The sequence below is a fragment of the Strix aluco genome, chromosome 12 (genome assembly GCF_031877795.1).
Source record: "Strix aluco isolate bStrAlu1 chromosome 12, bStrAlu1.hap1, whole genome shotgun sequence".
NCBI classification, from domain to species: Eukaryota; Metazoa; Chordata; class Aves; order Strigiformes; family Strigidae; genus Strix; species Strix aluco.
This window is the reverse complement of record NC_133942.1, coordinates 13,864,277-13,891,363: the sequence shown is the minus strand read 5'-3', so window position 1 is coordinate 13,891,363 and position 27,087 is coordinate 13,864,277. Positions and strand designations below refer to the sequence as shown.

At 39.3% G+C, this 27,087-nt stretch overlaps 1 protein-coding gene across 9 annotated transcripts in view; it reads right to left on the bottom strand.

Annotated features, from left to right (window-relative positions):
* MEGF11 (multiple EGF like domains 11) overlaps window positions 1-27,087 on the bottom strand; it is a 306,379-nt gene that overhangs the window by 31,480 nt on the left and 247,812 nt on the right. For all 9 annotated transcript variants that reach the window (XR_012624787.1, XM_074836840.1, XM_074836839.1 and 6 more), the window contains 7 exons: window positions 14,190-14,336; window positions 11,401-11,535; window positions 6,553-6,681; window positions 4,095-4,223; window positions 3,259-3,387; window positions 634-762; window positions 248-481 (listed from right to left, as the gene is read on the bottom strand). Coding sequence is in view for 8 of the 9 variants with exons in the window: in XM_074836840.1 (XP_074692941.1) it covers window positions 248-481; window positions 634-762; window positions 3,259-3,387; window positions 4,095-4,223; window positions 6,553-6,681; window positions 11,401-11,535; window positions 14,190-14,336 (1,032 nt within the window). In the remaining variant the exon portion in view is untranslated. The remainder of the gene's footprint in view (window positions 1-247; window positions 482-633; window positions 763-3,258; window positions 3,388-4,094; window positions 4,224-6,552; window positions 6,682-11,400; window positions 11,536-14,189; window positions 14,337-27,087) is intronic.

Genomic DNA, 27,087 nt, shown 5'->3' with positions numbered 1-27,087 from the left:
ATTTCTTGCCTAGGTATATCCTGTATCGTGTTAAATAAACTTTCAAACATAAAGCAGCTTAAATAATTTTTAAGTTATATTTGCTTCCCTGTCCCTGTTAAGTATTAAAAGATCATGGTATTCAGGTGAAGAACAGAAGTGTCATTATTTTTGAGGCTCAGTAACACGTTATACATCACAGAAGCTTATATTTCCCCAACATACAGGAATATGAGTCTATATTTGATTAACATAAAAAGACCCTTACCAGAAAGTGAGTAATCTGTATTAGTCATCCTCATGGCTGGAGTATAAGATACACTTGGCATGTCATGGCCCTTCTCCTTCTGTTTCCGTCGATACCACACAAACAGTGCCAGCAAGACCATAATAATTAGAAGGAGAATAATAATTCCAATGATTGCTCCCACTGAGTGCCTCTCTGATCCAAGAGCAGGGCTAATTTTAGTATAGGGGTTTAATTCTTCCATCATAAGAGCCGCTGTTAAAAGTAATTCATAACACACTGTAAATTGAATCGTGCATTTCATTTCTGAAATACTACTTTTTTAAAACAAGTACATCATCAGAGGGGGAGAGAGGGAAAGAAAAAGAGAGACAGACAGATATTTTACAGGTAGAATTTCACTGTACCTTGATCACATCGGATTCCTTTGAAGCCTGGACTGCAGTAGCAAGTACCTGTGACATGGTCACATGTAGCATTATTCATGCATTCACATAGTTGTTTGCAACCATAACCAAATGTTCCCGGTGAGCACTCTGGGAAGAAAAAGAAAAAGATTGGAAAGAAGTCTACTTTTTTTGGGAATGGGTGAAACACTTGCCATGGAAAATTCAGTAGAAAAGTCTCCCTAGTTTCAGTGTCTTTAGGATAACACCCTAGTGTTAGATTATTATTATTTTAAAGCAGGAGATATATGTATCGCATGTACAATTTGGGGTATTACTTATTAAGCTGTAACTATTTGGAAAAGTCATACAAGACTTCACAAGACTGAAACAATAATACATACAGACTTTAAAAGGCTTGATATATATTACAAGTGTATAGAATTTAAGAAGGTGTGAGCTCAGAAGCCATAGACAACATCTTGAAGAACATATCCACCAATCCCACATATTTTCTTTTCATGGGGGTAGTTACAAAGAAAAGTTTTAATGTTCCTTTATATGACCATAATAGACTTCTACCAAACAAATCCCGCGTGCTTTCATACTTATCCCTACTAGTGCTAGAAGATGTAGGTGGAATTACAGAATTGAGCATCTGAATGGTTTGATTTGCTCTGCTTCTGTATTAGGATTCCTAATACAGAGGAATTTCTATCTTGCCTTTGTGTTTCTATTAAAGACAAAACGATTGAATGTCCAGCTAAGAAATTTATTCACACAATTACCATGATGGGCTATTACAATACATCTGTAGGCAGCTTACTATACTTCTTGAGGCACCATTCAACAATAAATTGAAAGAAACAACTTCTGTCACATCCTACTTATTTCTATGGAGAAGATGCATTGTTGAATGCATGCACATTTGCTATGACTCTTTAGAATATATATAGTTTGTTTTAAGATCTGACTTCTTGTGTGTCACTGCAAATGTTTTGCATAGTATGACAATACCTTCCCAATGTCAGTCTCTAAGTAACTTCTAGTAGTCAGAATTTAATACTAAGTCATAAACAGTAGCCAGCATCTGTGTAATGATTTGCAGTGTGTATTATAGTTGTATCTCTTTCTTTCATCTGCAGGTCCCCAAACAGGGAAAAATAAAATTATTACAATTAATGCTCATTCTGCTATTAACCTGTAGCCTGATTAAAATGAATAAGGCCTAAATTTTTGGACTGTACCACAGAAATGATGTCTGCATTTAGGCATTTCATCTGCAATGAGATGTGACTGCCCATTCAACAGGATTTTGAGAAGGAAGGAGTCTTAATGAAGAAATACTTTTATACTAAACAGTAGAAAAACAAACAAATAAATACATTTGTAATTTGGATAGAAAAGAAAGCTTCAGGCTTCGTACAGAGGTCAAATTATAAGCATAGCTTCTTGTATAAAATCTGCTATGATGCAGTTCTGCTATGCAACTTTTTAGTTTCCTATTTCATTTATGGTTGCAGTAAGGGTGTACACAAATCCACAGTAAGTTGGCCACTTACAGAGTTACAGCCGTGCCATATGTACTCCCCACATTAGCATGCAAATTTGGTCCTGAGATACATGCTTTGCTGAATGCAAGTATGTGCAAAAAGCAAAGATGTCAATTAATTTAGTTATATGTACAAATACTTTCATAAAGATCTATGTAGTCAGATACAGTTAAGAAGCTTTCACTTGCAAATCTAGCAGGAATGTAACTGTATTACCTTACTGCCAAAAAAAGGAACAAAACCCTGTGGAATTAATGTCTTGCTAAGGTGAGATGGATTTCACCCTGCATTTAGAATCCAAGTAAGTGTGTGAGAATTTTCTTTTGATTTACTCTACTGGACAAACAAGTAATTATTCAACTACAGCACATACAGTTCCCACTACCCTAATTCTTTATTCTTAAAAGAACCCATTTGGCACAGTGTGCTAAATATGCCAGCAAGACATTGACAACGATTACAGTAAGATATGCCAGGACCCTTGCAAGGTAATTGAAGTTCACTGTTAAACACTTAGTCACTACTCAAGTTAAACACAGATCCTTCCAAAAATGGCAAGCAACCTTTTTTCCTTAATCTGTTTTCATTGTAAAGATGAATCTTATTTAGTCCACATCTATAACATAACAACTTCTGCAAGAAAGCCCCAATATTCCTTGGAAGGCAGAGTGCAGGAAGGACTTCTTTCTTTTAACCCTTCTGTTTTCCTTCGTGCCCAGGGAAACCTGAGGTTGCTGCTTGCAACAGCATTAGCAAGGCATGATGCAGCCTGTGTTTTTCTGTTAATTAGGTACAAGTTGTTCGGGCAGGCTATATCCAGTCAGCCCTGAGCACAGTGACTTGCTTTTTATCTCATCTAACTTCAGGCTGGGAATGGAAATGCCTAATTTGCAGAGGATTCACTATATTTCTTTATGTTTAAACAGACTGTCCAGATTCCAGAGACGTCTTCTTCTCCCTATGGGTTATATAGGGTGCCTGGGGTTACTGTCTTGCTGACGTCAACACCTTATTTAAGAGCCTGTTTGTGCAAAGAATTCTGAAATACACCCCCGCTGGAGAAATAGAAAAATGAAGTCATGTTGCTACTTACTTTGCTCACATTGTTTGCCTGTAAATCCAGTCCTGCACGTGCACTGGCCTGTGATGTGGTCACAGTCCGCTCCATTCTGACACTGACAAACATTGGCACAGTTTTTTCCATAAAAAGCAGCTGGGCAACCTTTCAGGAATCAGAATAAGGAAAGACTAAGAAATAGGCTGAAGCACAAACTCAGATGTGTTATCAGCACAAAATATGTAGGTCTATAAATCTATGGATTTTCAGCCTCTGTATATTTAATAACATTCATTTGATCATCTAAATGCAGAGATACTACGACAGCCAATTTTCTTGAGGTAGCATTTCTCATATCAGAATTGCCTCTTAAGTGTTTCAGAAGAACGAAAACTTGACCCATCTATACAAACTACATTTTCAAGAAGTAAAAAAAGATGGCTAAACAGAAATTCTCTAAACGGCCAGAGATCAATCCATTACTTGCAAGTGAAAGAGCCTTCTTAAAATGCTCACTAGAATTTGATCTCTTTTGTACAGTGCTGATAATGTAGTACTAGTAGGATGAGAAATCTCAAACATTTTCCTAAATCAGACCACATATACTGGAGCTTTAACAAGCAGGGACATAGACTGTGCAAATTCTGACAATGAATCAATAAACTAAATGATCGATCCATCCTTTATCAAATGCCAAAGGCATAAAAAACCTTGAAAAGCTTCAGGACTCTTTTCTTCAGGGTGATGTGAAGTTATCACAAGTAAGAAGCAGGTGGTTTAACAGGGAAGACTGCAATACTTGGAAGAGACACGAGGTAGCAGCACATACTTTGACAGATTCCCTGGCACAACAGTGTCTCTGAAAGGCTTACGCTGAGTGCAGTAGAGCCCCGTCCAACCTTGAGTACATCTACATTCTCCATCGTAAGGGCTGCACATTGCTCCGTTGTGGCAGTTGCATGAATGAAAGCAATCAGGGCCCCAAAAACCAGTGGGACAAGCTATGAAAATAAAAGACATTTGTCAGCTGACAAAAAAAGCAATGATACTGCGTTAGGGCTGCGGAGGAGCAACAATAAAGGGAAAACCTGTGAGACACCAGCAAAGGCACAACCTCGCATTGCAGAGCTTGGCATCGCTGCAGCAACTCCCTGACAATGACCGGTTCTTCCAAGCCAACGACTGCTCTGCAAACCTGGGTGCCAGCCTGCAACCTCCTCCACGCTGCCAAGCCCTGGCCCAAGGGCTTTCTTCCCCGTGTAGGTCAGGTGGCAGGATCAGGTCTTTGCTGTATATGTGCACTGAGAACCACTGAAACGGCGATGCTCGACACTACATTACTCTAAGTGCTCTAGCCACTCTCCCTGCCTTACTGGCATTATCTGTGAAGACAATTTAGACAGGGTTTTAAGATATGGAGGTAATTTAATTTTCTTTTTGATATTCTGGAATTCTTGCATAATAAAGCACAGCTATTCATGGTTTACTTTTTTATGCAATCAACTACTAAAATTACCACACTCATTTGAAGCATAGAGTGCTACTCAAATTACGTAAAAATGTAAAGAAAACTTCTTACAGTATGAGTTCCCATCCACAAAATCAGATTTCTTTTGTTGATGGGGCTAATATTAAATTAAAATCTCCAGGTCTATTATATATTTCAACAGGTACAATATTAATACATTTTCAGAAGTTATTTTAAGCCTCCCTCCAAAAATGAATGCAGTAAGTTACAGTTATTAGTGCCAGACTAAAAGATCCAAAATGATGATAACCCTTCAATATAACAACTATATTTTTGCTTTAAAAAGCATTTTCCATTGCTTCCTATTAAAGGCACGAATTAATAAGGCATGGTTCCCAGGAAACCTGAAAGTACAGAAATCGTGCCTATTTCCATGTATGCCATTGGCTCCAATTCTGATGATAAATGCAAGTTTCTGGCATATGACAGACATCTCTAAAGCCAGAATAAATAGCAAAAAAACCCTGCCATGACGTAAATCAAACAAAAGGTCACTGAACTCACACAATGTAAAGCTGAACGGGATTTGGCCTAAAGTATTTGTGCTATAAGCAACCAGAAATACTTTTACAATGCCTTTGTAAGCCAGAGCTGCAGGGTCTGATGGCATCTCCAGAACTGGCTCTGGAGTTGGAGCTAAAATTATCTCCTTTGTAGCTCAGTCTCTCGGTCATTCCAGGTTAACTGGTGCGGAGGGAGGTCTGACCAAAATAGCTCAGTACCGGACTCAGGTATGTGAGGCCAGGTGCCGACAGGAGCCTGGTGTGAGGCCAGGTTCACGTTGGGAGATTTACACTTTCTTTACAAGAGGTAACTGAGAAAACAGTCAGGTTCCCACTTTGTTCATCCAAAATACAAAGTAGCTATCGCCAGGTCCTTCTGCCTGCTAAACTGGAAACTGTTGCTGCTGAACTGGCCTGCCTCTATCTGAAAGAAAAAGCATCTTTTTTCAAGGTTAACAGAAACTAACAGTCATTTCCCAATTACATGGCTAAATATAATGAGGAATCTGTGGAGCCTTCTGTCTATTTTTCTTTTTTTTTTTTACTATTTCTGAGTGACAGCAATATTCTGCCTGTGGAAGACACACAATAAAAGCAAAATTACAGCCGTCTGTTTTTATCCGATTCCTACTTTATCACTTGAAGTTTAATATATTTTGCTCTGGAATGCTGTCTAATATGCTAGTTGTATCCTGAATATGAAGTAACATTTCTGAATGATAGGATATTGCTTCCCTCTGTGATCTATCTTCAATTAAGGGATGCTCTCAGGAAATGACACTTTGGGATCAGCAAATGCCAATCTTCTACCTGGGCAATTTTCAAGAAGAAATCCTTCATCCCTCCAAGCCCACATTGACTTTTACAATTAAATTACATTTAATAGAAATATTTCAGCTGCCTAATTTCTCAGTTCTGGGGACTTGCTACATGAAAACTTTTACTGGTTAATAATTTCTAATGCAATAGCTGAAAGAAAATTATTTCAAAAAATAAATAAAAGGGAATCCAGCTAGAAATTAAAAGGGAGCATGGAGCTTTCTTTTTTGATAAGAGTTTGTGACCTCCCTTTCCTGTAATAGAAGCTAGTAACGGCTTCTGCAAATTCCAAATGCAGAAACTAATTCAAGCCAAAGCTAACTTAGAATAATTAAAAGAAACAAGCTATAAAGAGAGTAAGGCACTGGCTGCTGTGATACTTCAGGGACTTCCCCAGAATCTGTCTTTAACTTTCGGAAAACACTAAACAGGAAAATATGTTATTTTAAAGCAGAGGTGGAAGAATTACACTTTGCTTACTCTGAGAGCAGTCTGTCCCTATCCAGCCTGGAAAACACTGACACGATCCATCAATAGGATTGCACGTCCCATTCTCGGTGCACTGACAGACCTCGGCACAGTTCTTCCCGTATTTTCCACTGGGACAGACTGTGAAAATATAAGGCAGTTTACTGAAGGGTCTTCATAATGAATATAAGGAAGTCACAGGACTTAACATTTAGCAATTAGAGATAAAAGTAATTACAACATTTTTCTTTGCTGAAGCCAAATGGGCAAAATTCTTCTGGAAAGAAGGAAAAGGCAGAAAGTATTCAAGTTCAGTTTCTTTGCTTACATCCCAGGCATAAAAACAACAGGAAAAAAGTTGTCTCAAAATCCATTTTTCTGCTGGAAAATGAATCTAATATAGTTAGAAGATTACAATTATTGAAGGGCATTATGAAAGGATGAAAAGAAGAGAGACAGAATAGAGAAAGGGGTTATTGGGAGAGGAAGAGAACATTAAAGTTGAGGAGAATTCAAAGAGTGGTGGCAAATGCATGTAAGTGGCTGGAAGAGATGGATCTGGGGACTTGGCCAAGGGGGTCCCTTGGTGCAAACACTGAAATAGGGTTCTGCGCTGGCTCAGAGGATTACAACCTCAGCAATAAGAACAACAAAAGTAGGAAATGAACATTTTACGCTAAATACCAGCCTAGTGATGAAGTCTCAAGAAGATGAAGAGCAAAAGGGACTCTTACTTTCAGATCTGTCACTAGAACCTAACCCCCTTGTATTGTACAACTGATAGTGACAGTGATAATGGACCAAAAGCCACAAACCTTACCACCTGGCTGCCCTGACGTACTAGCCATGGGTATTGTACTGGGTGACCAGTGCCCATGAAATGGCTGATGGCAGAGATATTTGCAAGAAGAGGCTGAAAGAGCTGTAGTTCTTTCCCCTGCTATCCCACTAGCACCACAAAATGCATCATGCACCATGTGGTGCTGCAATATTGGGTACGCTGGGGTATCCTTCTGGATCAAACAGCAGTGCAAGAGGAAGGTGCCTTTGCTCCTAAGTACACTAGGCTTTGCTGAAGGTCATCTGGGATGCAGGCTCCCAGAATCTCACAGATTCAAATCATGCAAGTGGAGAGTAAACCAGGAGCAAGACTGCCACTTCAGTAAGTATTTTTACCATGTAAGTCTGGCAGAAGACTGCTCCCACAAAATAAAGCACATACCCAATTGCTGAAATATCCTGTTTGTCTTTTGGCATGTATCCACCTATTCCTTTCCAGTAGCCCTTGCTGTAGTAAGTGTACAATTAGGTTGCTGTGCTGGTTTGGCTGGGACAGAGTTAATTTTCTTCACAGTAGCTAGTATGCAGCTATGGTTTGGATTTATGATGGGAACAGTGTTGATGCCACAGGGATGGTTTTGTTACTGCTGAGCAGTGTTACACAGAGCCAAGGCCTTCTCTGCATCTCACCGCACCCCAACAGCGAGTGGCTGGGGGTGCACAAGGAATTCGGCGGGGACACGGCCAGGACAGCTGACCCCAACTGACCCCAGGGATATCCCAGACCATATGGTGTCATGCTCAGCAGATAGAGCTGGGGGAAGAAGGAGGAAGGGGGAGGATATTCAGAGCGATGACGTTTGTCTTCCCCAGTCGATGTTCCGTGTCGTGGAGCCCTGTTGTCCTGAAGATGGCCGAGCACCTGCCTGTTGATGGGGAGTGGTGAATGAGTTCCTTGTTTTGGTTTGTTTGCATATGCAGCTTTTGCTTTACTTATTAAACTGTCTTTATCTCAACCCACGAGTTTTCTCACTTTTACCCTTCCAATTCTCTCCCCCATCCCACCGGGGGGAAGTGAGCGAGCAGCTTAGTTGCCAGCTAGGGTTAAACCGTGACAGTTGCGAATGTGGTTTCCAAGGATTATATATATGTTTGACTGAGAGCTGTTAAACAGGTGTGCTGCATCCTAACAAATTCACTGTTTATTCCTGTTTGTCTACCTAGCTTACTCCTGAAGTTGGAAGCAAAGAAACTCTAAATTTTTTTCAGAGTCATCTTGTAACAGCTTAAACACAGTGACATAAAACTAATAGACACGTAGATCTTCAACCTCCCACTAAATTATTGGAAATCTTTAACGTTAAAGTTGATGGAAAGCTCTGCTCAGTAATGAATGAAATGTTTAATTTCTGTGCTCTTATTGGCTGTGTTCCCTGACAAAAACAGATGTATTTTCAAAACAAGATAAAACATACGGTCCATCTTCGCAAAGAATGTAACAAATGGAACTGGACTTGTATCCTGGTAAATAATAGTGATGTCAAAAAAGTGATTAAGGCACTTCCCTGAATTATGCAACTGTTTTACCACTTCAGCCACTCTCACTTTCTCATATGTAGTCTCTGCAGGTGACCTCAATCTATCCTGACTATGAATCAGCCACAGATTGAAATCCTGAGCTGCAATTCATTTGCTTTTATACAATATGCCATCCTCCACTCTTACTATAGCAGAAGCCTAAGAATGTGCATACTATTGTTTTCTGCATGCATTTCTATACACTATGGACTTATCTGTAGGAGTGGATAAAGTTGGTTTTGGCTTTCAAATTATGTGCTAAACAGAATAGTTCTCTAACTGAAAAGAGATAAAACTAAACACAGTATACAGACACAATAAAAAGAACAATACGATGACACAAAGAGAGAGAAGGAAAGCTCTCATATCACAGAAAGAGGAAAAACTAAAATGATCTGTCAGCCTAGGTTCTCATACCTGTTACACCATTATTCAGTTCCAATGCTCTGTATAGAGCAATTCAATGCAGTATTTTTATTGCATCTTTAAGATGGAGATAGATAACATCACTTAAATGAAAGCTGGATTTTTTATATGTGTGAAAAATAGTTCTCAAAAGACTTATTAAAATATGAGTTGATTTGCACTGCAACATGGAATACTAATGAATCAGGGAAAGATTTGTGATCCAAACACTGCTGCTGACAAAGGCAACAGGTCATACTTTATAAATGAAATGCTTCAGTTCCACACAGTAAGAGCTAGCAGAGGGGTTCCTACTGTGTGAGCACCTCTCATCTCAGTGAAATAGTATGATGCCCTCCAGAATGTCAACACAGAAGGATTATAAAACCAACCCTGCCAAAATGGTTGTTCTCATTAATTTAAGTAAACCTCGTTGTGGATTGACACAGCGACTCTCTTGCAAAGATGTGAGATCCAAATACAAGCACTTTTTCAAATGTCTCCATTTTTAAACAAAGCTGTAAAGAACAGACTAATACTGCTTTCTTCAGGAGCAATCTGATTGCACAATGCAGATAGTGATGTTAATTAGCTATAAAAACTCTGAAGTGGGACTCCAAAAGGCCCTGTGGGATGTCAGGTGTGTTCTAGCAGCAATAACAAGTTATTATCAATCCATCTTGCTACATGATTGTGAAAGATATTGATAAAACAGCTCTTAGTTGCTTGCTGCTCAGAATCCTTAGCACAACCATGTCAACCTGTGCAATTTTGGAGGTTACGCAGCTCCTTGCATGCACATGCTGCTGATGGAAGAATGTTCCCGCTGCCAGAACAGAGACGGCACAAGGAGATGAAAATTCAAAAGCGAAATCTTCGTTTCACGTTTTTCTAATGCAAAACATTAATTAGCATTTTTCTTTCTACAAAATAAAGTTACATGCTAACTCATTATGACAAACTGCAACACAAATTGATTTTAATTAGGACATGAATATTTTAAAATTAATTTGCTGGATAGATCAACATTTCAAAGTAAAACCAGAAGTGCTGAACATCTGAGCAAAAATAAAATAGTTTTCTTAAGAGGATAATTAGCCCTGCTTACGCTTTGAAATCTGGCTAACTTTTCACATAAAATGGACAAATTCACTGAAATATGCTCATTTTAATAAATTAATTGGTATAATGTTTAGTTGACTATACAGCACAGGAAAAAGGAAACATGGTTATACTTAATCTATGTTTAATGATTTTGCGTAAGTGCTGTCTGCAATTTCTAACTTACTGAAAAACAGGTCATTAAAAAGCGTCAGTTCAATTTTTACAGGGGTGGTGACTTCACAAGGGCAGTACCCATTGTGAATAATCTCTTTTAAATCTGTATGTAGAAGATACCCACAGTAGTATGCAGTAACTGAGACTCTGCAGGATACTGTAATGATTCTGCAAGCATTTTTAGCCTAAAACTGTAAATGAAACCTGTGGTTAAAAGTGGACTAACTTTCAAAGGTACAGAAAGGTGATGGACGTTAGGGGGAGTTGAAGCTACTCTTCACCTGTGAAAATTAACTCACCTTGCCTCATTGCAAATTTTTCTGTTTCTTCCACTTGTGTTTGGTGTGCATGATTTTAGCTATTCCCAGTCAGGTCCCAGACAGTGTAAATAAGGTTCCATGCATTAACTGGGTGTTTGGGCTTGTGTACCTGAGCTGGCCTTTACCTTAACTGCTATCTACCTTCCTGCTGAAAAAGAGTGCATGAAGGTGCCTTCGACATTTAGGATTTGATAGGCTTAGCAGAAAGGAAAATGAAACCATTGGATGGCTGATATATTTACAGCAGGTGTCTCATTCCATATTCATTTCAATACAGAGCAGCAGACCTGTTTTATTTATGAAAGCAGGAGCACATCATATTTACAAAAGGGTGACTAAGTACCTATTTGCATTTTCCCTCTGAAGTAAAGAATTGCTTGTGATCTAAACTGCTGAAACAAGGAAAAAAGGCAGGAACCTTGTGATAGGTCTCGATGCAAAGTCACAGACACAGAAGCTTAGGAAAGGAGGTGGTATTTGGAAGTCTTGGGCTCAGTACCTTGGTTGCAGAGAGTGCCCGAGAATCCAGGCAAGCAATCGCAGTGTCCCGACACGTGGTGACAAGGCCCGCTGCTGTGCACACACTGAGGGCATGGCTGGCTGCAGTGGTGTCCGTAAAAGCCAGGGGGACAAACTGAGGACCAAACAAAATAAGCTGTCAAAGGTTTTCAGGAGATTTCTCATTGCTGAGAGCTTGAGAATTCTTTGTCTTAATCCCAACCCCAAATTTCTTAATTTATAAAACCACAATTATGTGAACAGCTGAAATTATGAAGCCTGTTGGATTATTTCATGTCTAATAAAGTGCAAGCTCTGAGTAAAACTGCTCCTGTGGTTCGAACATTCACGCCATCCTATCTCACGTAGTCCTTGGCTATACAATAATACAGCAGAGCTTTCTCAGCAGTCTCTCTCTTTCAAGACATAACTGGAGTCTCTCTCTAGCCTGCTCCAGCTAAACTCTTACAAAACATGGGAGTTTAAGATGTTCAAGACCTCATAGCCTACTGGCAGATATGGTTAATAACACATATTCCAAAGGTTTTAAGATAGGTAAGAAGAGAAACACTCACACACATGTATGAACAACAGAAACTCAGAATGCCATTTCCTTTGGAACTTAAGCTAAGAAATCAGAGAAGGTGTATTAGGGAACTCTCAACATTTTACATCTAAACAACTATGTCAAAAGCTGATTTCTAGACATATTAGGTGCAATACTTGTGTTCAATTGAGACAGTCAGTTTATACATGCCATTGCAGGAGCAGCATCCATCAGTGATGAACAGGATCTAAAAATGGCAGTTATGGTAACAGCATACAAAATCACCTAATTTGCATCTGTAATCACACCAGATAGCTGAGTAAACTTGTCATGAACCGTGTGCTTAATTTGCTTAAAACCTGGATTGAAATTATTATAGAATTTGTACATAAGGTATAGTGCCAAGATTATGGTTCAGTATCTCTTACAAACACTCATTGTCATTTCTAAGCACATGTAGAATGAAATACCACCCACTGTCCAAACATTCACTGCAATAGATAAGCACAAAGAAATGTTAAATTGCAGTAAGTAACTGTAAAAATTACTTTATATGTTTTTATTGTTACTCCTGTGATTCTGTGTTATATAGTTCTGGCTTACTGGTTACTATATCATGTCTGTTCTATTTTTTCATCGAATGAGAATTTTTCTCTTGGTCCGTATGTTCACAGAGGGTGTCAGGTTCTCACACTACTGCTGGAACTTAGCTGACAGGTCTGTTGATGATGCACTAGTTATAAAAGAGCCTGGATCATTCCTGGAGACATTTCTGCAGGCCTAAGAGCAGTAAACTATCCCAGTGTCTCGTAATCCTGATTACACAGACAGAAGAAGATGGCTAAGTGTCATCTTCAGTACTGCTCTTTGCAGGCTAAATTCTGTTTCTCAATGAATTTCCAAGAGAAAAATGGGAATTTTTCTGAGAGTAAACTTAGCAAGCTAAAGCTACCTTCACCTACAGAGGGGTCCTCTACACAAGGTAGTCTTGAGCCTGAATCCCGCAGAAGAGGTGGAAGCGAGCTGAATTCCCTGGCTGTATATTCACAGAGAGGCCTTTGAGCAACACGAGGCAATAGCAGAAGCATCCACAGGACCCCTCTGTTTTCACCCCAGTGGGGAGGAAAATTTCTCCCCATTAAGTCCTTAGCAAACGTCCTCAGGGAGCAGCCTGATTACTGGAGTTGCAAACTGGGGACATGGTCTGCCTCTTGTAGCCTACATGCCATCAGCTGATAAAATGAAGCTGTTTTTTTTTTCATCTCAGAAAGGTCAGAAACTATTAACTTCTGGAAGTTTTGCACTCTTAGGGTTTCAAATCTGTAAAACAATTTCTTCCCCAATTCCCTGAAGCTCTGAGCACCACGTTTTAGCCTTGGAGAGAGGTTTTACAGCTATATAGATATGCTGAAGCACCTGGAAATTGGGGTTTATAATGGAAATGCTTATAGGCCATTAACTACCGCAGTGCTAGAGGTCATCGTTATAATGGCTTTAAATAAAAATTGTCAGCTACAAATTATTTTTAGAGATGAGTGTGTTCTAGTGTCAAGTATAACTGGTGAAATCAAAGGGGATATATGAACTGGGCATGCAGAATGTCTTACAGGAAGAACAAGAGCTGTTGCAGAAAAGAAAAACAAATCCGTGTCTTGTTTACACAGTAAGATGGTTGCGTGTAGTTTGCATCAGTGAGTAAGGGTCCCTAAGGGGCAAATGCAGCTTCCCAGATAAAGTAAATGTGAGGATTTTTATCTGCTCGGCACATTTTAATATGTAGCAGCAGAACATCAGACAGGAGCTATTTCAAGCTGCTGTGTTTCTTCTTCTGGCATATGAGAAAACACTGTCTTGTTATTTTGATAGCCAGCGCTCATCCACTTGTCATTATGAGATGGGTCGTAGCTGACTCTGTTTAGTAGATAACCTATAGCTCACCATGACTTAACTGTAAATCTGGTTTTGCCCAGATCCTGCCACGTTTGGTATGTAAAGGTGTTGCTCTTTCTCTCAGGTCACCTGTGACCTCCAGGTGCTGTGGAAGGCCAGAAGAAGAAACACAAGGCATGACTCAATGCAGTAGAGTCTTGACTTCTTGATCAAGAAGCATTTTTTAGGCTAGCCTTTGCCCTTAGGAAGTCATGAGCTAGAGCAGCTCAGAAACCTGTGGCTCTGTCTGGTGTCATAAATGGGCATTTCTACCTGCTTTGCTTCTGCCACCACATCTATGGAAAATCTCTTACTTCTCTGGCACAAGGGTCCTCTGTATCCTGGTGCACAGTCACAGGTGCCATCCTCTGGGGAGCAGGATCCCCCATTCTCACAGTTACAGGAGATGGAGCAGTTTGGTCCCCAGCGGCCCTGGGTGCATATATTGTCACAGTGGATTCCTAAAGATGCAAAGGCACACGTTAGGTTTCACACAGCTTACTCTGCTTGTTGATCAAAGAAATGTTTGGCTGGACTGATACCTCACAGTACATCACAAAGCAAACAAGAGAGCCTGGAAAGGAAATAGCTATGCTTTTATCTGCTTAATAAAGTGAAAATTAGGAAAATGCCAAAGAGGTGAATTCTGTAGGTGTTACTGGGCTCCTGTTCAGTCCTTAGCACCATTAAAGAAACTCTGCATGTCATCTGAGAGATGAAGGTCAGGAATTGCTTTGAAGTCACAAAATATCTCAAATAACTGGTCTGGAAAAATGCAGTTGATTGAAGCCTGATTACTTAACTGTGGTGAACTGAAAGACCAAAAAAAAGAAAAATCAGGGTTCTGCAAAAACCTGTCCAGTATTTGGATTCTTGAGCATATGTAAATTCAGTTCTATGCTGTGTGTTGTTCACTTCCTGGCTTAAAGTGCTGTGCTCTGGGTTATTATGCACATACCCCACATCCACCCAGAGCTCTCCGAGTTCGGTATTAATGAACCGAGTTCTGATCTAGCAAGAAGCCATATGCAGGCACAGGCTGATCTTTTGCATGTTAAATGGAGACTGAGACCTGCCAATCCAGATCCCAGTGATTTTCAGGGTTGTTGTTTGATATTTATTATTATTAAAAGCAAAGCTTGGAAACACAGAAAGAAGCACACAGCCAGAAAGCTTAATGTGAGGCTTCTGGCATTGTTTCAACTGGTTTTGTTTTAAATGGTGACTTTTAAAAACAACCTTGTGCCATGGCTTGCCACATATAAATGTAATTTAAGGATTTGATCCTGCACACCATTACTTGTCCGAGAGGCTCTTACTCTGCTGGGCTAAGACAGTACCAATACCTGCAATTAGCAGAGCTACTTGCATGATCAAGGGCTCCTTGGGTTGAAAAATTTTTCAGGATCATGAACTAAGAGCGACATCAAGCACTGCCAGCTGCAGGGAGTGGCATTAGCCGTAGCACACTGTAGGTACTGATAACAACAGCAAAAATGAATCACAGACTGGCTTGAAAATTTTCCTAACAACGTTACCACACCAGGTGCCTTACAACTGCACCACCAAGATTTGATGGTATACACGTGCCCTAGCTAGACTTTCAACATGAAGATGTTCTTTATCATCCATGCACATGTCCCCACTGCATAATGGGATAAAGGCAGACAAGGGCTCCGAGAGCCCCAGCCTCAGCCAGAGGTCGGATTAGTGCATTGCTAAGGAGAAATACAATCCCAAGTAATTTCCTCCACCTCTGATAACTTCATCTGGATGCCACAGGTAATGGACTGTATTTGTGAAGCTGTGATCTGTACAGTCACCAAACTTTGAGGATTATTAAATCAGCTAAAAGTCATTATAAACACACTTACAGTGCAGTTTCAAGTTGGTTTTATAAATCTCTGAATTTAATACAGTAAGAAATACTGCAGAGCCAAAATTTCCTTTTTCTGAAGATTAATCACACAATTATAATGTCCGTTCCTAGAAAATCTTAACCAAGTCTGGCAAAAGTACAGTTTGAAATGGGGTTTCTAGTAATACATGATCATAGCTTTATTTATAAAGAGGCATGGTCCATGCTGTAGAGCTTGATAAAACACACATTAAAATACAGTAAAAACATAATACAAGCTCAATCCCTTAATATCTAAGTAAATAAATCTGGAAAAAAGGAATGGAAAAAAAGACAAGGAATAATCAAGAAAAACAATTATTTTAGTACAGTCTTTCCTACTTCCTTTGAAATCAAATACATCCTTGGATTACTTAAACGGTGAATGCTTTGTGTGTGCAATTATGTAATACATCTGCAGTACTCTGTAATTAAAAAGTCATACAATAAATTGTAAATAAATGAATGTATTTCGTATTTATACACACATATATATGATCATTGATAGTTTTGAGAGTCTCAGCATGAGCTCTCAGAAATTAAATTCAGACACAAATGTAGAATAATGTGTATCTTTTCCTCCTGATTGCAGTATTAAAAATACAATTCTCTCATTGTGAATGGACTATTTATAAATGGAGACAATTAAACAGCATTATTTCTTGTCTCTTTTGGCAAAGTTTGGGGAAGAATGACATTGACTCCTTTCTCTTGAAAGGTAGCTGAATTAGAATGCCATGGCTGTTCTTTGCAGCAGCGAAGTCCTTCCTTTAGTAATGAATAATGAGGGATGTCTTCCCGCTCCTAACGAAGGCAATGAGTCATTGTGAAGCCAATTGTTGTGATGAAATGTAAAGGGGGGAAGAGGAAACCTTCTAGAAGACACTGATACCCATTACAGCAGTTATTTATTTATAAATTTTCAGAAAACAACCGAGAAGGTGCTGCAATCAATTTTTATTACTTTATACTACTCTAAGTTAATTCTCATGGAAGACTTCATTTTTGGAGGCTCCTACATATATTGAGTTGCAAATGTAAATGAGAAGTTAAAATTGCATCTGGACATGCATGTCTTACGGAATTGGGCTAAAAAAAGCACCTTAATTTTACAATTCCCTAACTCAACAGCATATGAAGGGAGAGTCCATCCCTCCCAGCTACTTTACAATCGGAGTGAAGCAGCAAGCTTCTTTAGTGTTAAAACTTTAATATTTACTTAGAAACTTGCTGATGAACATTTCTGATAAGCAATTAGTTTTCAATTTCCAGAAATATAAAAAATGCTGAAGTTGGCACATCTCTGTATTATCTCATATTACAACTACAGATTCCTAATTTGTGAACAAATTCCTTGTTTCACAAGCAGGATGTAGAAATTAGAAAGACAACTATCAGAGAAGTCCTTGAAGCTGCAGCAAGCAGTTCTATACATAAACTCTATTGCCTAGATACCAGGAAATTATCTTGCTGCCTGAGGCTGTGGTTCACAATTGCAGATACTACTATGAAATTACACTTCCAAGACCTTCTTAAACAATGTTCTGGGGGTGAATTGTAAATGAAATTCACATAACTTACATAAAATTATAGTTATCCACTATATGTGGTCAAAGGACATTTGCACCCTCATGCAGTAAGCCAGAGCCAAGGTAAGAGAAGAATCTGCCGTGGCTTTTAATTCAGCCTGTGAAACAGCAGCCACGAAACCTCCGTGTCCCGTGTGGATTCGGGGTGCTGGATTTCTGCAAACACTGCCTGCTCTCCAGTAGGATTTCCACTGCTGTCCTTTGGACTGCTCTTACCTGAAATTTAGCTGACCCAGGAGTGGCTTCTCTCCCCCTTCCCCACACCCTCTTCCTTTGCACACACAGTGGGTAGGAAAAACAGCGCCTGAATTGCTGTTGTGTATGCTGTGAAAAACACCGTCTGGAATGAACTTACCCCACTGGAGCAGTCTTGACTGCAGTCTTTTAATGGACAGCTACATGGGAGAGCTGTTCCAAGCTCTTTCTCCTTAAGGGCCCTTCCGGGATAGTTTACTACAAAGTGGGAAAACAACTGCTGTCTGGGACATTGGGAATATCTAGTGTATATCAAGCACAGACTTCTCAAGGGTGAAGCAGTTGGGTGGTGCAGGGATCTTCCAATGCAGAGCTAAGATGGTATCTTGATAAAGGAAAGCAGCAGGGGTAGAGGAGGATGTGTGTGCCTGACAAGAGCACTGGCTGACAGAAACTCATCAAGTCATGTATGTTTTATGGTTATTATATACATCATATATTGTAGTCCAGTTCTGCTCCATAGTGGCTAAAGAAGTGTGTGTCTGGTGACTCAATATTATATAAGCTTGTGTCTGGCTTACATGGAACAGCGTAAATTTTTACCAGATGAAGTCAGTTCTTTGTATTAAAATTTACAAATCAAGCTGTGACGGATTCAGCTAACAGCCACTCAACCAACATGAAAAGGAGCAAGAAAAAGAAAAAGGAAAAAAAACAAACCCAAGCTATACAACTGGGATGTAAGGCATCTGTTGAAGAGCTACTCATATACTGCTTCCATTAATAATCTTCAATGGCTTCAATGAAAGTTTGTCAAAGTAATGCAGATTTAGTACTGCCTGTAACTATATCACACTGAAGGACTTTGGAGGATGAAATTCCTGAAAGCCAGCCACAAGTAGAATTCCCTTTTTTCCCCTCTCCAGCTTACTTGTGCAATTGCACTCATGCTTGGGGATTACAACTCTAGCTCTTCATAAAACCTGCCATTGTTTCTCTGCCTTGTCCCTAGATAGTTGGGAACTAATACTCCAAACACAATAGAAGAGCAAAACTGGATGGAATAAATGAGAACCAGAGGCCTATTTTTGACCACTGCTATCCCCTTGACAGTAGCTTCTGCAGCAGGGCCTGCATGCTGCCCAGCATCTAATTATTTTTCAGAGACATAGGAATTTGATAAATTATAGGATGTAGCTCCCTTCCCCCCATGTACTTTAATTTTATATCTACCAGTGTACAACTGTAATTATTTCTCTGAATAAGATCTTCAGCTTTTTTTTTAATAGTCACAATCTAAAGACAGATGCAACATCAATTAGCAATGACAGGAATGATTTCAGCAGACATTTGAATCCAACACAAACATTGTGCTCTCCTCCACCTGTCTTTCAACATGACATGAAGTCATAATAATCTCTTATTTCTGGCATTTGAATAGCTCTGGAAAGAACTGCTTTTTATGCATAAATAGGCCTTGGATTTATGCAGGCAATACAGCGGAGGCCTCAAGTTTGGTGAGTCATGCTTGGCTTTGATCTGGAATGCCTGGTAGCTTTTGTCCCTGGCACTACTAACTCTTAATGGTGGTTTGTCTACATGTTGACACAGTACATAGCGGTAAAACCACAACAGTAGCAATACCGCTTTAATAGCAGAAAATAACCTAATAGTTATAGCTGCAAGGCTATTTGAGATAAGTAATTGCAGAAAGTGGGCCAGCAAGAGCTTGATCATAGTGAAAAGAGGTATGGGAATGTATCACTGAATGTGACCTCTAGAATGGACCGGTCCTTCATGCGATACCATCCCTCGGTCTCCATCACGCAGGACTGTCCCATCTGCAGTGATGCCTTCGGCAGCTGTAGCACATCTCCTGTCAAACCGTCAGCCCTGGAGGGGTTCCTAGGCAAGTGGCTGTCATGCCAGGGTCAGAGCCAGAGTCCACTGAGGTCACCTGGAGGTCTTACCTTGGCCTCCTAATTCCTACATTTATTTCCAATAATGATTTCTATAATCATACATTCATGTTTTCTTTAACCTTATTCTCTTCTATTTCTTCTGTTTCCCCAGTACTCTTACTGATGTTACACTTATGTTTTCCCTATAAATTCTATTTAAATCAACTTTGTATTTGAGATTAGATCAACGTGCTTTCCTAAGTAGTGAATATTTTGCTACATCAGTCTATAAAATGTAAAAGAGATTTGAATAAGAACCTAAGAAAGAACTGTCCGATCAGCTCTGGATCAGCTGCTCAGAAGGTGTTATGACAGTGTATGAACGAGAGTTCATAAAGAATACTTGATGCTTTTCTATCACTTTTTGCATCTTCATATTTATTCCTACCTGAGGCAAACCCCAAAGTATTTGACTCAGATCCAGTCAGAAACACCACAGCACAATTCATGACAGCTCAGCATTTAAGGATGCTGAAGAACGAGAAAATCTGCTTGGGGAGGGCAGCAGATAGAAGAAAAAACATAAAGGGATCTCTCATAAAATTAAATGGAATCATTAAGAATTGATGGCTGCTCATCCAGTCTGCAAATAAGCTATTTTTGTTTTTATATAGTGAAACTATTCAACAGAGATAACAGCAGCCACATTCACATTATCTATGAACTTTTGTGGTGTTCTCCAAACGCTTTTCCAACTGTGATTTTTTTTTTCAAATTGATGTGGTGGAGCCCTTACCCACCTTGCTAAGCATTGTTCACTGGTGGGCTTCAGAGGGGCAACTTCTGTGTGTAACAGCCCATCAGTCTAAATGAAAGCTCCATGATCTGGTCCTAAATAATCAAGAATAAGCCTTTTCCTGCAGCAAATGAAAAATTCTAAATTGTCTCTTCTCTCATCATTGCATGGGCGATTTATATACCCATTAATGTAAGTGTTTTTCCGAAAGTAATATACTTACAGCCTAATGCACCTCTGTGGAGCACTAATCGTACCCCTATTTTTAATTATCTAGAGAAAACTCCAGATATGAATCAGCCAACTCTGGGAATTTATGCAATAAAAGCTTTTGAGGCAAGAGACCTACCTCACAAGAAATTGAGTAAGTCAAAATGTTTGCTAAAATTAAGGATCATCTGGTTCTCTTTGCTAGAGGATATTCTCCAGGGTGCATTATTGCAGGAAGAAAAGTTGCCACTAGCAGAAAGAGCAGATCTTGAAGAAAACGGTACTAAAAGGAGTCAAGTCCTATGCAGTCCTCCTTCACCTTTAGGACGCTTCCTTTCTACTACTTCTCAAACTCTGGACATGGTTTCAGGCCAGGAAGAAAGAGAAACCTGGGAAAGATCCAAGCAGACCATCAGCAGGTAAGGGAGGAACTTGTAAGTGGGAAAAAATGTATATTGCTTTCCTGACTTTTAAACGTTCAAGCCCCCAAGCTAAGCCATGAGCTAAGAACACAGCTTAGCAAGAGCTGTTGTACAACTGAATGTGTGCAAGCCTTTTGTGTTTATTAATATTGACTGAAATTCAACCTTTCCTCCTTCATGTAGAATGGGAAGGAAGATGTTTACAACATTTGGCACTGCAAACACTTTCACCAATAACATATATACAACATTTTAGCTTGCTGGCTGTTTATTGAATGATCTTTCCTTTTTTTTTTCCTTTCACACACAGCATGCCAGCATCCAGTATTTAGTCTGCTGAAATGTTCACAAATAATTTTTCACCGCTTCTCGCCCACATTTATTTATAGGTGAACGTATTGTACACACAGCCAAGCTTATATATAGAATGCCTCCATATTAAAATGGAAAATGGTTGAATATCTCTAGCATCAAGTTTCATTATTTTAGAACCGATTAAATTAGCATAATCCAGGATGCCATCCAAGCTATATCTTTTCACATAAATTTAAAAGCTGTCCTTTAATAAGTGAAAATAAACACCCAAATAAATACAAAGATAAATGAACTTGTACCTCTTCTGTGTTTGTAAGACTAATACTGCAATCATGTGCATGCATGCTTAAGTTTAGCAGTAGGCTTACTGCAGATGCTAATTATAGTCTAAGGGTCTGATCCAACACCCACTGAATGAGTGGCAAAAATCCAATTGATTTCATGAAAGGTGAAATATATACTAAATCTGGCGCAGGACAAACACAACTAAACCTCACTTAGATGAGAATCTGGAGCCCCCTAGATATCTGCCAAGGAATGCACAGACATAATTAATGTCAGGATATCAATGAAGTCTTTGATATAACTTCATAATTCATATTTTTTAAAATTAGCCCTATATCAGCAGGAACCATACTTAAAGGTTCCTGTCAAAGAGAGAATTTTTAAGCACAGCCTGACATTAAAATCTTATCAACTCACTTGAAATTAAGTCAATGAAAAATTAAAGCTAATTTCTAATAAGCTTATGTTACATTCATAGACTAAAGAGCACTTGTCGAATCTGGAGAGTAAGCATACCTTTTCATATGGAAAAGATTTTCACATTTGAAAGGCAGAGGCCAGAAGAGAGGGTAAAATGCACCATTTTAGACTGACTCTAAAAATGTCTAGATTTTCTGTCTGTTTAAAGCTAATGTAAGGATACAGAATAATCACAGAAATAAATTAGTAATTTAAAAATCTGGGATAAGACTGCCAAAAGTGATAAGTGCAAAATATGGTTTAGATAATGGGGTTAGACATCTAGAAAATGCATGTTTAATAGGAACTTACTATTGCTCCATTCTGATATTTTAGGCTTTGTATTAGAAACCATGAGAGTACGAAACAGTCTGATATGAAAAAAAGCCAACCTACAACATTAGGAATTCTAAAATACTGTGGATCTCTTCAGCTAAAAACCTGTAGGTGCATAAAACAAGTCCTAGATTTTTTCTGGTTTTAAGGCTGTGTGGAAAAGTCAGCTACCAACTACATCGGTAGGCACTTGGAGTTGATCTATTAATGAGAACAGAATTATTTTGGCTTCAACCTAGTACAGCTGAGGACAGGATCTGGCCCTAAGATTATAAACTGGATAGTGCTGCAATGGAGGAAAAGTCATAATAATACAAACAAAATGCATTTGATGGGAAGCTAAATAGAGAGTTAGGTGCTTTTTTCTTGAAAGATTTTTGCAAAGAACTCAGAAAAAGTGAAGTTAAAAATACCTTAGAGCTCACCGTCAAAGCGGTCACTGTTTCTTTAAAATTCAAAAAGGCCTTCCCTTGAGTAACAGACTTATCAGTTTTACTGAATTAATGTGTCCACAGGAGGGAAGAAACATGTTTCTGTGTTTGAGTGACAGTGCAGATGTCACTCGCAGCCTGCAAATTCTCACAAACGCGAAGTCTCATTCCTCAAAGCTCACCTTATCTGTGACCAGCTGACGTTTCCTGACCCCATTAACTTGCTTATACAATCACACGTGGAAATCCCTACAACTCGAGACTACCACAACTACTGTACAGTATTTCTGGATGTGATAAGAGACAATTAGGGTTTATGTTACTGGCAACATATGAAAGTTATTGAGGTTGTAAAGGACAGTGAAATATATATTTTGATTTCCCATATGTAATGGCAAAGAGGGAGGCTGCTCATATGAGACATGAGCGAAGCCTGAAGGTGAAAAGTACCAACATACTAACAAGATGTTTCTTCCTTACCAGCATGTGTCATTTTCATACCTTTATTTGCCAACCTGATTAATTAAGGAAAATCTATGAGGAGTTCTTTTATAATTAACTATGGGATGCACACTTCTATATTTTCCATCTCACATCTATAGTACCATCCTGTCCTTCCCACACGTTTTTGGTATGTTAAAATCTACTGAATAAACTTTGTCTTTGGATATTCAGACAAGCTATTGAGTAAACTAGTTCAGTGGATAATTGAGATAACATCAGAACTGCAGTGTTCTACAAAAAACAGAGCGTGATACAAAAAAAAGACAGACAGAACCAAGATTCAGATAAGACAGCATTTCAGATTAAATGAATTCAGATAAACAGGATTTTAACTGACCTTAACATTTACAGGAATGGAATAGATCCCCCTGCAGATTGCTTCCTATTTAATACCACTGTAATATCTGAAAGGTTAACAAAATACACACTGCCACAATTAACTTGAAGCACATTGACTCGTTACAGGGAGGAAATGAGCTTGCTGTGAAGATCAGCCAGGCCTGTGGCTCTCCTTTCTGTAATCTGTTTGCGAGCGGGATGTCTGACTGTGAAAATGGACAGACTTGGGTCTTAGAGACAGGATGAGCAATGGCTTCCCAGAGTCCTGCTAACCTGGCTCAGGCCAAGCACAAAGGGAGCACCTCCAGAAATTAGAGGACAGGCCAGCAGCTATGACCAATTTAATTACTGAGGGTTGTACTGAGTGAACCAACTAAAGGCTCTGCAGTAATAACCAGTTGGTGTGGGTGAGGAAGCCATTCCTGGTATGAAATACGCTGCCAGCAGCCACCTTGAAGAGAGAGGACCAAGCTGATGGGATTTGCAGTTCCGCTTGCAAAACCCACTTGGCTTAGCTGGAGCCATAACTTCCAGAGCCACGCTGCATTACACCTAACCGAGGAACGCTTCCTCCCCACGTCCTTCCTAGCTTCTGACCCACCCAGCAAGGCTGCCAGGGCAGCGAGTTCCTCTCTGTCCAGTTTTGGGTAATTTATTAAGAGGACACTAATTGAAATTTATGACCTTATCACTGTCACTGAGCATCCAGGAGAGGAGGTTGCATATGGGCAAGATGAGACTGATGCCTGCTTCTCTAGGACCTGTTTGCTTGCAAAGGACTTTCAGGAAACGCTCCACCACGCAGCTTTTCTGCACTTCCACTCTCTCTGCGGATTCAGTGTGTGGAAGATCCCTAATTAACCAAATGTAATTAGCACCAAAGCACTCCATTTTCAAGCATTTTCATTTTAACTTGAATGTATACAAAGTAACACCTCTTCCACAGATGACTAGTGTGTCGGGAGCTTTAAGGTATCTGTGTGCACACAAACACACAGAGCTGCAAGCACAGAAGCGCTGTGTATCTAAAACGCGTGGCAGATCTGGAGTAAGAGAGACCCTTATTAATCTTTAGAAAACAATCAGTATAATCAGTCAGGACTTGATCCTGCTGGGGGCTACACTTTTTAACCTAGCAATAGATATGAACACGTCTTCTTTTGATTTCAGGGGTACTATTTATATACGTGAGGTTAGGCGTATGCAGTACTGGTACAAGCTGGAGAACTCCCTTCGGTGCAAGGCTGAGCCCTTATTGTTATTGCATCTGACATTTCCTTCATGTGGAGGAAAATTCAGCTCTGCGTTGAGTCAGCAGGTCACAGATTCGATTTTGGCCCACATTTGAACAAGTTTCACTCTGCTTGTATCACATGAGAGTTTTTTGCCAATGTGGTTTTGGTCTTTTATGTACAGATGTTATGCTTGCCATGCTATCTACAAAGGCATTTGTGATACAATGTGCCTGTGTACCTGGTTGGGTAATTTTCAGCAATAACAACAGGGCACAATCATCTTTAGATCTGATCTAACTTCTGCCTTTGGCTGCACACATGCAATTCCCCACTGAACTTAATGGAAACTGTATATGCACGTCTCTAAGCAGCTTGTTGCCAGTGTGCTTATTTATGCATACAGCTGGTTTGCACAGCTTTGTGATCTCCTGGTTGATATGTGGGAATCTCTTCATCATCTTCCCATCTGCCAGGTACCCTCAGTTCCTGAAAATTACCTTCCCTCAGCTGGTACACACGAAGGACGTTGTCCTGAATAATAGTCCTGATGGGTGGCAGTCATAACATAATAAAAGGATGGTAGACTGCTATTAACTTACATTGTAAGCTACTCTTTACATGTCTTTTTTCTTCTCTTCCCAGTCTTCCTCCATGCTCCTACCATCTATCAGTCTCTGAAGGTTTATATCAGTAACATCTTGAAATCCACTTTAAAGAAAATGGGTTCAATCTTCCCCTTGATCTTTACATAAAACACTGACATCAAGAGGGAGTCCCACATGTGGAATGAACATACAGAATATGCTGTTTCAGATGAAGTTTTGTGGCTATTAGGTTCAGAAAGCCATGTGAATTTTCTGTCTGGTATGAGTGGGCAGGAAAACCTTCAGATATTCCACGATCCTGAACTTTTCTGATCTTTTTCAGGCCATGCCTAATTAGTACCAAATTCAGAAAGCAAAAAATTAAGCCTGAATTATTTATCACATCATATTTATAAAATGCACTGCAATACACATTATGGGCCTGTTCACAACAGCTACAGATAAGATTAATCTTTCACCGATGCCACAACTCCTTAATATGAAAATATAATTATCTAGCTGAAGAGTTTCTTAAATTACATACTTTCAAACTAGTATGAGCAGAATTTATCCTTGTGTCTGGTGTTAAGCCAAGTGGAAAAAACATTGGAAGCAGAATTGACAAATGGCTCTGTCTATCAACATTTCCAGTGCACACCTTACATGGCCCTGTCAACATCTCAACTCCAACCTGGTCTCAAATACTAATGTAATATTTTCCTCCCTGAAATATGATCCTGAAGAAGGGAGTTCTAGAACTGCAGAGGCACACTGAAGGATAAAGTGCTTAGTTTGCAGTTAGTCCCCTGCAAGTTAATATACATTTATCTTGCCCAATATGGAAATTAAAAAAAAAAAAAAAAAGGATATCACAGACATCATTCTTACCTTTACTTGGAGTAATTTGTACCTGCATTTGATGTCCATTGACAGATGTGCTTGGGAGTAAGCATGGCATTTTTTGGAAATGCCTTTGAGAAATAGCCACACCTTTAGCCTGCTTTGTCTGCAAAATACATTTTCTACAGTTTCCTCTGGAATGCTACATCCAGAAAGATGTGTAATAAACATTTAGAGTAAGTGCGCATAAATATATCTCTTTAATTTACTGTACTTTTAAAAACCATTTTCTCCCTTGAAGAAACTCACAATGACTACAGGAAAGCCTCTCAAGTGTTTCTCTGATGATCATCAATAATGCACAGTAGAGTTTTAAAGCCTGATAGATAGATATATTGATGGTAAAGAGGCTCAAAGAAAGATGAATGCAGTCCACTGAGTGAAGAATACAAGCTGGAGGACTGGCTATTAAAGAGCTTATAAAGTGGATTTTCTTGTGGGAAGAATGCCTTTTTCAGGGATACATGCCCAGTATCTTTGAAAAGTAGAGCGTGTAGAACTTCCTATTTTTGCATTTTATTTAATTCTTAAAAAATTTTTTCCATTGTACGTTCTAGGTATAATTTCATTGCTTTTGCTTCATGCTTCTAGGAGCTGAGCTGCTGTGGTGATGTTCTCTCCATCAGAAAGAGAAGGCATGCATTGGTTTAAGGCATAAATGAAGGCTTAAGGTGACAGTATTCCATATGTTGGCTGCCTGATCAGCCTGCCTTGCTCCATACGTTCTTCCAGCTTGTACTTGTGTAAAGAACAATTACATTTTCCAAATGAATTGCTGTTAATATAAAGACATTTTGATTGTCAGTGCCACTGG